Source organism: Miniopterus schreibersii (assembly GCF_964146895.1).
Source record: "Miniopterus schreibersii genome assembly, chromosome: 2".
NCBI lineage: Eukaryota > Metazoa > Chordata > Mammalia > Chiroptera > Miniopteridae > Miniopterus > Miniopterus schreibersii.
Window position 1 is genome coordinate 146,167,829 of NC_138102.1, and position 13,224 is coordinate 146,181,052.

At 40.6% G+C, this 13,224-nt stretch overlaps 1 protein-coding gene across 2 annotated transcripts in view; it reads right to left on the reverse strand.

Moving 5' to 3' along the window:
- ANO6 (anoctamin 6) overlaps nucleotides 1–13,224 on the reverse strand; it is a 168,048-nt gene that overhangs the window by 65,814 nt on the left and 89,010 nt on the right. For both annotated transcript variants that reach the window (XM_081129748.1, XM_081129749.1), the window contains one exon: nucleotides 1,390–1,518. In XM_081129748.1, coding sequence (XP_080985874.1) covers nucleotides 1,390–1,518 — 129 coding nt within the window. The remainder of the gene's footprint in view (nucleotides 1–1,389; nucleotides 1,519–13,224) is intronic.

The following is a 13,224-nucleotide window of genomic DNA, read 5'->3' on the forward strand; positions in this document are numbered from 1 at the left end:
CTCTCTCTTATCCTACCGGCCGTTTATGCTGATGCCCAGCATGATGTGAGGAACTGCCTGCTGAATGCGACAAAGCCTCCGTGTCAGCCTGGGCTCCTGAAGGACTGCAGGGAGCAAAGCCCTGCCAGGACCCCCAGACCACTGTGCCAAATAGCGATGCCACGTCTGACTTGGCATGAGTAATAAATAAACTTTTATTTTGTTAAGCCACTGGCATACGGGGCTAGTCTGTTACATCAATTAGCATTACTCCAACACTGTAGTGGCAGAATTAGAATATGCATGTCAGGCTCCAAAGCCTGGGCTCATCCTGTGACACCAGGCAAATACCAGCCTCCCAAACACACAAACAAGAAACCAAAATATAACAGGACTGAGTGCTTCATTTTAAGCAGGTTTCATCACTTGGTTCGAAGGAATGGGCAGATATAAATAGATTTAAGAATGATATATTTCCGAGAGAAAGTCCAGACAGGGACAATTAAAGTTGTATGTGTGATAGCGCAGATGCGAGAAAAAACAAAAACAAATAAAGAATGAGGGAGTGATCTTCAGAGTGGGTAAAAGAGGCACTGACACGTATGCTCTCTCTTTGTCTTGTTTTGGTCTAATACAGTTTGGGTTCAGGTAAAGAAGATCCAGGCAGGTGTTACAGCCCTAGCCTACCCCATGGTCTAATATCTCGACAGAAAGATGGCTCTGTTCCCTGAATGGCCTTGAAGCCAAGGAAAGGGAGGAAGGAGCAGCTTGTCTGGCAATGGATGAAAGGGAAGGAAGGGCGGGGACAGAAAGTGGGAGAGGTCAAGAGCACGAGTTCCATATTCAAGACAAGACTGTGAACCTTCGCTCCACTATTCCTTATATTAGAGTCCGTGACTTTGGGCAATCATTTAACCTCTCTAAGGGTCAACTCTTTCATCTATGATGGTATGATAATAGAATGCCCTCCACAGGTTGTTACAGGAATTAAACGGGAAAATACATGTAAAAGGCATGTACCACTCGTGAGAGCACACACCGGACGCTAGTCACTATCACACCTGCTGTCCTTATAAACCATTAGCTTCTTTTCCCACCTAACTGCACATGGCCAAGTGTGCTTTTAACAGAAGTCTCTTCTACAGACAGAAAGTACAGTTCCTCGGGAGAAAGTCTGCCTTCAGCCGTGAAACCAACTGAGGTGAAGAGCCTGTGGAAGTTTCTATTTCAAGTTAAAAATAAACAATTTGTTAACATGTCCCGAGGGAGCGATGCGCAGAGGAAATAAGAAGGTATGTTTGGTGTATGATATTTCCAACACCAGGTTCACTTTATTGCTTACATAAAAATAGCACTTTGTTATTTCACAATATTATAAGGAATAAAAAGGAAAACAGCATAAAAACTTACCCTCTGCTTTTCGTTTGAACCCTTTTTATTGTTCTCTTTCCTGCTCTCATCTTCATACACCAGGACGAAGTCGATTCTTCGCTGGCCGTCATTAAAATAGAGTGAGTCAGGTTTCCCGTTAAATTCTTCCTGTGTGGGACGGAAAAACAAATGTTAATATGAATTTTTTTGGGGGGAAAATGCTATTTATTTATTTATTTATTTATTTATTTATTTATTATTTTTAATGTATCTTTATTGATTTCAGAGAGAGGAAAGGAGAGGGAGAGACAGAGATAGAAACATCAATGATGAGGGAGTCACTGATCAAGCCCGCAACCCGGGCATGTGCCCTGACTGGGAATCGAACCCCGATTGCCTGGATCTTAGGTCGACGCTCAACCACTGTGCCACGCCCGGCTGAGCAAAAAATGCTAATTTATACGTGTTCTATTGCATCGATGTGTTTATAGAGAAAGAGAAATACTTAATAGTTACTTGAAAAGGTCATGGTCAGCATGACCTTCCCAAGTTTATTCTTGGTGAAAGTAAGTCCTGCAACCGAGCAGTTTATCATCCTTCTACAAGCGCACAGGGAAGTATCGGTCCTGTGTATGCAACATACTCGTCCCAGAATGACGCCCACTCAAACCGCAAAAAGAGCGTCACGTTTGGAAATGAACACAGTAACCAGAGATGCTTATCAGAAGGACTGAAGTTCTTTTTAACAGGAAGAAAAATCTAAGACAAAGCACTGTTGAGAATCTCCTCCTTCCTATGTCTTATTTTCTAACTCTTCCATCATTTTTCCTGAACCTCTTGACCTCACCACTTCTAGAAGGTATCATTTTATAGCCTTAAGCAGTATCAGAACATGCTTCAATACACACAAAGCTATATAATGGTCTGTGGTCATTTGTTCCCAAATAAAAAAAAGATACCCTCTCACACCTGGGGAAAAACAAACAAAAAAACCCACGGCGACAACAAAATAAAAGAGCTTTTAATTTAGATCTTAAAAGCATTATGGGTTAAAAAAAACAAAATTAAAACAATCTCTGTTACATATAGATTTGAATAGAATTGTTTTAAAGGGCGTGAGTTTGTGTTCTCACACAGCTCATCAGAATGCTTATGTTAGTTTTGTTAAGCTCAGGCTGCTTTGTAAGTAAGTAATATTTTTTTAAAAAAATTTTAATTAAAAACTCCTGGGGAGATTGCAGTCATTTGGTAGAACCACTTAATCATTAAATGTGATTAATTCTGCTCTGCATTCAGCATCATTTAGTACAAAAATCACCTAATTGTATCACCACTTCCCCCTTTTCTTCACACTTTTGAGATGTACTTTTTGCTAAACATATTCAACCTGATACTTGTGATTCCTTTCCTTTTTTCCCAGCAGGGAGCAGGTAAAGGTTTATTAGTATTCAAAGCTCCTCCCCTTTAGCAGGTTATTTCACCTGAACAGCCAATGCTGATATAACCTAGCTCAAAGCACCTTTATCTCAGCCTCATTTAACTGGGGATTCTAACCACAAACTGTGACTGTGTCTGAGACCTCTCCTAGCCAGGGCATTGAAGGGCCAGCAGAACAGATACATTGATGTCTTAGGCCACTATTCTTTTATTTGCAATTTCAGCTATTTAAAAAACCAATAAACTTTCTTTGAGAGCATTTAAAGCTACACAAAAATGCTAAGCCCTGTCTTTTTCATTTCAGCCACACAGTCCTCGACATCCCTTCAATTTCTCTTCCTTTCAATGAAGATGTTACCATTGATGACAACCACGGCAGCTGCTAGAGGAAAATTTTATGTAAAGGTAAAAAACAGTTTTCAGAATGGCAAACAGGAGGTGAGGTGAGGTGGAATATAGTCACGAAGACCTGCTCATCATCGCAGACGTCTGTCAAGTGTACAAAAGCAACTTGCTCTTTCCTGCTCACACTATGTTGACTTTGGTGGCATCCAGCAGGAGCTCTCTGAAGTTTAGTTCTGAAGAATTAGGCCTGGAATGAGAGCCACATGTGCACACGACTCCAGGCACTCTTGCTTGCATGGCCACTGGTTGGCTGCACAGGTTGGCAGCTAGCTCTCAGGTAATCTGGTCTGCACTCAGGTCTCTTTTATGTGACAGAGGACCATGGCCCTTTGTGTGGAGGAAAACCCCTATGGACTTGGCAATAGTTGTCTGTGAGAAATAACTAGGTCAAACTCTGATACGGTATTATTAGAATGCAGCGTCAGGGAAAGGGTGCCAATTTTCTACTGCTGTGACATCCAGATTTCCCATCTCATGGCAGAAGGCATTCTACTAGGCAACTGGGAAGAAGAGAGAAACTAAATGCTGGGCTGGAAAGAATATGTAACAAACAAGGGAACTGGCCTAAATAAAGAAGGCTGATTTATAAACAAAAGCGAGCTGTTAGAAAAAAGCTGGATTTTTCAGTGGTAAGTTCTACTACAGGCCTAACTCAGCCCAACCAGACAGAAAGGACAGAAAACTAAAACAATAATTCCTTTTCTAAGGTTTTGCTTTATATGAACTAAAATCTTAATAATTTCTCAGGATAAATACTGAGGGTCTTCTTTAAATGACTGATTATTCAGAAATAGATTATTCAAGTTCTGGTCTCCATGCCTTCTCTTGGATCTACTCAAAATTTAATCTTTAGTCTTTTCTACCAAGTCAAATGGCACAAAGATGAAATACAAAAAACTCTAAAACCCAAGTCTTCCTGTTCAGCAGCTTAAATTTTAAAAATACTTTAAGAGAAGGCTTAAAATGTATCTGGTAAAATCATTTTAGAGATCAGAGCTTATGTATGGATACTAACTTTCCAGCTAGGAAATTTATCAATCCTTATACTCATCAGGGTAACTTACTAATTGTCACCCTGAGAGTCTTAGACAAATGTCTTCAATGCCAAGAAAGTCAACAGAGTCACTAGCCATTAATACTTCTTCCTCCCTGTAAAAAGTACCAAGCAAATTTCTAATTACAGTTTAGAGTCTATAAGACATTACGTCTATTCACACCCATTGCCCTCTCTGGTACCAAGGAGACTGACTACATTCCACCAATCTAGCATTCATTTACCCATTCCTAGTGACCTGACCTAATCCTGTACTAGAGGTTAAAGGTTTCAGTGGTTAAAAGGCCTACCTATGTTCATCTGTCATTATATCACAATAAAGCAGAACAATGCTGCCCACCATCGCAGAATGATGACCTGGCCACTTCTGCCTCTGGCTGTTGGCACTGCCATTTCACACGTGGGATGAAGAGGAGACCTGCTTGGTCTGAGCAAGGGGAGACCTCAGAAGTAAGAGCTTAGCCAAGTAGTGTGGAAGAGAATGAGAAGGGAGGTCACGTATGATTTCCCAAGTGATATTTTCCAGGCCTCCCTCCTCTCAGCTGGCTTCTCTCCTTTTATTTGCGGGCAGCTACTTCAACAGAAGAGCCAAAAAGGGCAGGATCCTCCTTAACCAAATCAGGATAAAAAATGCAAGCAGTAAAATTACTCTGCCCAGTGCTTTCAAGCTAGAGTTGTGAGTTTGAGAACATGGAAAAATATGATTTTTAGCTATTGGTAAAGCTGAGGGTTCTTATAACTTTTATTTAATATAGCTTTAAATTCTAGCTCTGGAAATAATCTCTTTTCCTCTCCCCCTCCCCACCCTTTTTCCTTTGGCAGGCCAAAAAAGCATCTTGACATAGGTGTGTTTTAGTTCCTGAGCCCCAAGGTGGAATAAGCTCCTGGGTGCTTTCCCATGAAACCAGACAGAGGGACCCAGAACAGACCTCAGAGCTGTCCTCAAGACCTAAAAAAGTTATTCATCACCCTTCTCACCTCCACCAATCAGCTCCCAGCACAAACCCGAACCCCTCCCCACAGTGTCTCGTGACTTTGCCCCATATAATCTGCCTCTACACGCCATCAGGGAGTTTGGGCTTTTGCGCAGTAGCCCCCCCGTTCTCCTGGTTGGTGCCATTTATAATAAAATAGGCAGCCTTTCTCCACGGCAGTTCTCGGTGCCCAGTGTTGGGCTCTGCCAGCGCTGGCTGGAGGAGCTCTTCCTGTTCTGTAACACTGGCTGGAAGTGCGTGTGGGTGCCAGTCCTGTCCCTGGAGAGGCTGCGATCTCTGTACTACAGGACAAGTGGCTGAGAAAGAATGTCCTAGAGCAACAGTCCTCAACCTTTTTCATCACATGCACACAAAAACTAATGATTAAAATTCTGCGGCACACTAAAAAAATATATTTTTTGCTGATCTGACAAAAAACATAGGCATAATTTTGATTTGTTCACACTGGACGGCTATTGTTGTGTTGGTTGTTGTCATTTTTTAATTTGACAATCTAAGGGAAAAGAGGACAATGCCCGTGAGTAAATAGTCAGGTACTGCATGTGTTAAAAATTCTTGCGGCACACCGGATGAAAATCGCTGACCTAGAGGACAGACAAGTTCAGAGATAAGCATTTTACAGTAATTACTTGGTAGGAAAATTTCTTGTAAGCAGTCTCTGAATGAAATAAGGCACCGGACTCCCCCCTGAACAGGATAGTATTCTTCAAATGTATGAAGGGCCACATGTCTATCTTCGGGGCAGAGAATGAAGGGCCAGAATTAGAGAGAAGCTGGGGAACAGCTGCCTGAGTGCCCCTGCTCTGTGGCGTTCAGGTCCGTTGTAGGTGAGCAGTCCATTACCAAGCACCCTCCTGAAATCCCAAGTGAGTCCATGAAATAACCTGCTGCTTAACATTCTTCCAGCAGTTCTCCGGGGTCTCACAGAACCCTGCTAAATCAAGATTGGAAGTTCTATTTCACCATATAGAGGCATCTACTCCTAGAGTTTAAAAGGCTGAGTTTAAATTATTTGTCTAAGATCTGGATTAAAAAGCTGTCAAACTGGGATCTTCGTTCAAATTCTTGTTTCTGTGTAAGGGTGTTGGAAATGTGCCTCGGGCAGCAGGAGATAATTACTGGATTGTATCTCTAGAATTTCCAAATAAGCTACTCACTGACTGTGAGACTGGAGAGCATTCCAGGACTATTTGGGTTAATGGTCTTGGCCTCTACACAAAGCAGGATGCAGGAAAGGTTTACTGTCTAACAATTAAGGAATTACACAATGGAAAACAATATCAGAACACAATTAAAGAGCAACTGATAGGTGCATGTGGAAAAAACATGTGGCTCTCTGCAGTCTTTCAGACTAGCAAAACAAAATAATTAATTCCAAGAAGAACACAACAAACTTAATCAGAGCAGAGGAGGAATGTGAAAATAGAGGATCTCCTATTTTTCATTAAACCCTGAGTCCGTGCATATAGCAAGTTCTCAGGAAACAAAGATTTAGAGGCAAAAGCCTTTATGTAAATATTTAGCTCTCACAAAATATGGAATATAATGAAATTGTATGTACATGCCATGCAGTTATGAATGAGACATAGTCTAAAGTGTTTTCCCTGACTGCAGCAGAGTTCAGGCTGATTTAAGGCATAGGTACACAAGGCATTTTACACAATTGTGCAAAATTTCTGCAGAGATAGGAGAGACCAGGTCAAATTTCATTCCTTATGTTCAGATCACTTCCTCAGCCCATATGAACACCTGATAGTGAGATAGTGAGATAGTGAGAAAGTGCAAAGTGCAAAGAAAAATGCCAAGAACTGCAGGTATGAAAGGTTGACCACTGAAGGGGGTATGGCGAGAAGCGAGGGTGGGGGAAAAAGAAGTCAGCTATCAGTGACAGGGATAAGTTCAGGGACACACAGGGGAGCCGCATAGGAAGTCAGCTCAGTAAATGGCAGGCTGTGGGGATGAGGGAGCATGTTTCTGAAGGGACAGAGGCATTCAGGAATGTGTTGATGGAAACGGAGTGTGATGGGCAAGGGGCCCGCTCAAGAAGGAGGGTGCATCTAGAATCGAGGACTCCAAGTCTCTCTCTGATGATCAAGATGTACTCAGGAGTGACCCAGAATGATTTTTGTACAAACCACCCTTTTTCCTTCCCCCCTCTATTAACTGCACTACTAACTTCTGAAGGTCAATGGCCAGGGCTTGTTCACCCTGGCGTCTCTGCTGATCCTTTGCATGTGGCGGGAGCCTGGTTAACTTTTATCTCAGAATAAAAATAGGTCGGACCCCAGTAATAAAAGTAATATATACTCAATACAAAAAATAATAAAAATCCTATGTGATTCCATTTCCCAAAGATGAGCGGAACTTATTTTGGAGTACACTGTTTTAGGTTTTCACACACACACACTCTCTCGCACGTGTGCACACACATTAACCAAACGGTACCGCACGACACATGCTATACTGCTGTATACACACCCATCATCGACACTTTTCTAGCTTGATATAAAGCTCTGCATCATCCTGTTTAATAGCTGCCATATCATTTAGTTAAACAGTCCTTCCACTGATGAACACATAAGTTGTTTCCAATTTGTTGCTTTTATAAACACTGCTGCAACCAGCATCTCTGTCTGTACATATGTATCTGCGCATATGTTCAATTACAATTCCCTTAGGCTAAATTCTAGAAGCAGATTTTAACTAGCACTGCCTTTTTAGAAGCTTTTGATATATAGGTTGCTAAATTGTCATTCAAAATATTTATAAAAATGAACGCTTCCACCAGCAGAGTATGAAAGTGCCTTTACCCACCATCACTAGATAGGAATCTTTTTCACTAGTCCCATGACAGTCAATTTTTTTTTTTCATTTACACTTTTTAACTAGAGAGCTCTAACATTTTTATGGGCACTGCCCAACTGAATTACTGCTTTTATGAAGTGCCTATTACTATTCTTGACTTAACTAAACTATGCAATCAGTTTCCAGTAGATTCTCTTGGGTTTTACTGATGAGATCCCAAAACCATATAGACAAATGGGGCAAATGGGGAAGTGGGAATATAAAAGAGGCCCATAGAAATACCAAGTAAGTCCCCAAAGAAAAAGTGAGAAATAGTCTAGGGCACCGAGAACTAGCCCTGGGTTCAACAATGCTGACGTTTAAGAGGGATGTGCCATGCTGGACTAGAAGGTCACCATCCTTCCCCCACCCTCTCTGGATGAACTGTCCATTATAGTTTACGTGGCACCTGTGGAACTACCAAATGTCAGTTATGTCCTTTGACTCATATAATTCTTTAGATTTAGAACCTACTATGTATTTAGTTTCTAAATGACTGCAGTTGCAAATTAAAAACTGATGTACAAATTCTTTAAAAATAGTCTTGCTATTTTATGTTGTGAAATGGCTAGAACTAGTTCTCAAATAGCTGAACTTGTTATTTTTAGTCATTTCTCATCAGGGATTAAATGTAGTTCACATAAATATAATTAGATTGTGCAATGAAAATGCTGCTGCTGGTTTTTCCTTTTCTGTCACATACACAAGGGAATGTTCACAGGCCAGCAGCCTCCCGATTTGGAAGATGCACTTTGCCTTTTGTTTCCCTTTGCCTGTGTTAACATAAACTTTAGAGTTCTGCTATTAAACATCATGTTTCAGATGTTGAGTGACTAATGTTAAATATTTCTCTCTAGCCCATGCCAAGGAAGCAGTAGTTTTATCAAATGGAGGTCTCATATGATTTTAAATATTATATTCTTAAAATTTCTGAACTGGGCTATAAAGAAAATATGAAAATAGAACTTTGACATGACTTTTAAAATAAAACTTGCTTAAAAGGAGTTAAGTAAGCAGGAGAGATAATAAGCTTAGTCAGGAGCCTTCTCACAGAAGTGGGGTTCTGACTGAACCTCTCCCTGAAGCCCACAGAGTTAGAACTGGGATTTTCAATTAGCATCATTTCAAACTTTTTCAGCTTTCCTATTTTCCCACAGGCTTTTCCCCATCTTAAAACCTCCGTTTGCCCTTCCTTAAAGATGATCTGTAGAAAAGAAGGCGAACAGTAAAGAAAAGTCAAAAGAAGGAAAAAGAAAAAATGTGGAAATGCTGTTAGCGGTTATTTTCATACTTTTCCTTTTCTAGAAGAAGCCATCATCTGGCAGCGGTAACACTGGTAAAAAAAACAACACGTGGGTGAGATTAAGCTATAAGATGTGCCCACTAAAGTCTTCTGAGGAAGGAAAAAATGATAGATACAAATTAAACAAGACAAGTGGTACAACAAGGATTTGTGAGAATGATGATCTTCCCGGGGGCTCGCCGCTGACGGTTTCAAAATGCCCTGCTTTGCTGCAATATCCCTATTATGGATTTAACATCTAGCCACTTACCTGAAACTTTTTGGAACCTACTAGCATTTTCAGGTGGCACCACCTCCTGAGGAATAATTTTTTGTCCTTAAATTCTCACCCAAGGATATGTTTTTATTGATTTTGGAGCGAGAGGGCGGGAGGGAGAGAGAGAGAAACACTGATGTGAGAGAGAAACATCAACCAGTTGCCTCCTGTACGCACCAGGACGGGGGACTGAACCCACAGCCTGGGTATGTGCCCTGCCTGGGAATTGAACTCACGGCATTTTGGTGCACGGGACAACGCTCCAACCAACTGAGCCACACCAGCAGGGGTGAGGAAGAATGTCTTGTAGGTTTTCCACCTACACAAGACAGTTGTCCTAAATTACATTTTTTGGACCTTTAGGAAATAGCTCCCAATCTTATATTCTGGTTAGAACCAAAATAATATTGCTGCAGGAAGATCCTTCCTGACTTAATGGACATTCACAACATTCTGTCTACAACTTTAAGATCTTTAGTCTTAAGAAACAATAACTTTAGCTTGACTTCAAAATCACAAGTTCCTCTCTATCTACTCTCTTGTTCCTCTTACCCATATTTCAACTGTCTTTGCATATCTATTTTTAATTCTTGACAAACTAACTGATTATTACTCAAAAACATCTACTGGTAGTTCCCATTCATCAAATCCATAGCTTTAGTCCCTGAAATTTTATGCTTTTGAATGAAGAGCCAATCTCCTAGAAGGTGACTAATCTGAGAATAAAGAGAAAAGGGAATTTTAAGCTATAGCTACTCAGACTGTTGAGCTGAAGTTATATAAGGTATAACTGAGGATATAAGTAAGGCAACAAGTCTTAAGCTCTTTACCAGGTTCCTGTATAACTCTTTTTCTGCAGACTCCCTTAAAGTTATAATCCATCATTCCCAGAAAGCTCTTCATCTTTCACAGGAGGTTTCCATTTCCAGTCTAAGAACTACCCTGAGTTATTTTTAGCTTTTCAGCTGCTCAGGGTTTACAGCACAAGAGTCCTGTCATCAACTATAACTCCCTTGTCTAACTGTTATGCCACCTGTATCCCCTGGCCATAATCTTCTCAGACCACTTCTCTGGGAATTGATGGCTGCAACTTCATTCAATGCAAGAGGAAGGAAAACAAGTCAGAGCATCTCGTGCCCAGCAAAGCAAAGGATTGTGACAACTCCTATCAGCTGGTTAATGTTTTATACAGATAATACTTTCCTTTAACTCAAGAAGCAGTTTATAAGAATGGCTGTTCTTTGAGGTATGAAAAAGGATATGTAGATGTTTCCAAAACGAAATAAAAAAAAGACTCATTTAAAACAATGGCACAAAAATGTCTTAAACTGACCACAGATAATAAATAACCTTGTAAAAATCCTCCTCCCATCAAGTATTACAAATTTTCAAGAAATAAAGTGTTCCACGGCAATGAGTTTTCCAATAAACTTTACATCAGTTTTCAAAAGGTTACTTTAAGCTTTTTGTGCTCAAATTTTTATCAAATATAGTACACAGTATTTTTATTTTTCAAAGAGAGGATATTAAACATAGATATTATTATTACTATTACTAATACTGTTCTTATTATTAAGGAGGTAAAAATGAAGGGAGACTAAAACAAGAATAAAGAACATCTAGTCAAGATGGCAGAAGAGGTAAACACTGTGCTTACCAATTCCCACAACCACATCAAAATTACAGCTAAATTACAGAACCACCATCATTGACAACTACTTAAAGACTAGCTGAACAAAAGTGCTATAACTAATAACATAAAGAAACTGCCAGGAAGAGACTGGTAGGAGGAATAGGCTGGTCCCACACCCACAGGTGGTGATTAAGAATCAGGGGGGGTAACTTGGCTGTGGAGGTGTCTGTGGCTGGCATCAGCTCACATCTTGGTGCCCACCTAAGGGTCCCAAGCCCGGCACTAATGGAAACTGTCTTTGGTTCATAGCGTAGCCTCTCCCAAGTGCCTCTGAGCCCAGCACAAGTAGCAACCAATTGCAGATCATTTTGTAGCTCCCACGAGACAGCCCTAAGCCAGCCATGAACAGAAGCTGACCTTTGCCTGCACCTGAGCCCCTCCTAAGGGGCCACAGAACCAACATACCCGGTGGACTGCCTCAGAACATACCAGAACAACACCCAGACAGCTCAACAAATGACACACCTGAAGGGAGGACTCAGCAGGCACCAGAGCCCGTCTAAAGAGACACCTGCTCCATGGGATCAGCTCACACACAAGAGATTGTCTGCTGTAGTCACAGCCAGTCAGCCTGAGGGTCAATCGTATCTCCTAAAGTGCCAACAGCAATCAAAGCTCAACTACAACAGGAGGGCACACAACTCACATAAAAGACACCCCTGGAACATCTAGCTCAGGTGCCCGGGCCTCACAGGACACTTACTAGGTAAGGCCCCTCTGCCAAGACTGAAAGACAGAGCAGATCTACATAATACATAGAAGCAAACATAGAAAGTTAGCCAAAATAAGGAGACAAAGAAACATTTCCCAAAGAAAAGAACAGGACAAGACTCCAGAAAAAGAACTGAGTGAAACTTCCATAGCCTGGAGAAGGAAATAGACATCCAAGTCCAGGAAGCTCAGAGAATCCCAAACAAGATGAACCCAAAGAGCCACACACCGAGACACATCATAACTAAAATGGCGAAGGTTAAAGATAAAGAGAGAATCTTAAAATCAACAAGAAAAAGCAGTTGTTTACATACAGGTGAGCTTCCATAAGATTGTCAGCTGATTTCTCAACAGGAACTTCGCAGGACAGAAAGGACTGGCACTAAATAACCAAAGTGATGAAATGCAAAGACCTACAACCAATACTACTCTACCCATCAAGGCTACCATTTAGAATTGAGGAGAGATAAAGAGCTTCCTAGACAAGAAAAAGCTAAAGGAATTCATCACCACTAAACCAGTATTACAAGGAATGTTAAAGGGACTTCTCTAAGTAAAAAAGAAAAAATCAAAAACATAAAAAAGGAAATATAGGAAAGAAAAGATGCTCACTGACAAAGGCAAACAGTAAAAGCAGAGATCAACCAACTATAAAGGTAATGCAAATGTTAAAAGACAGAAGTCGAAAAATAGTATGTAATTAAAACAGTAAACAAAGGGATACACACATACACATGAAGTAAAAAAGAATGACAAAAACATACATGGAGGGGTTAGTAAAAATTGTAGTAATTTTAGAATGTATCTGAACTTAAGCAACCATCAGCTTAAATAAACTGATATAAACATAGCTTGGTATTATGAAGCACATGGTAACACAAACCAAAAATCTACATGAGATATACAAGAAATAAAGGGAAGGGAACCCAAACGTAACACGACAGAAAGTTATCAGCACGCAAGGGCAGAGAACAAGAGAATACAAAAGGGACAGAGAACTAGGAAACAATCAGAAAATAATTAATGGCAATAATGACATACCTATCACTAATTACTTTAAATGTAAATGGGCAAATTGCTCCAATCAAAAGACTTAGGGTGGCTGAACGGATTAAAAAAAAAGACCCATACTTAAGCTTCCTACAACAGACCCACTTCCGATCTAAAGACATTTAT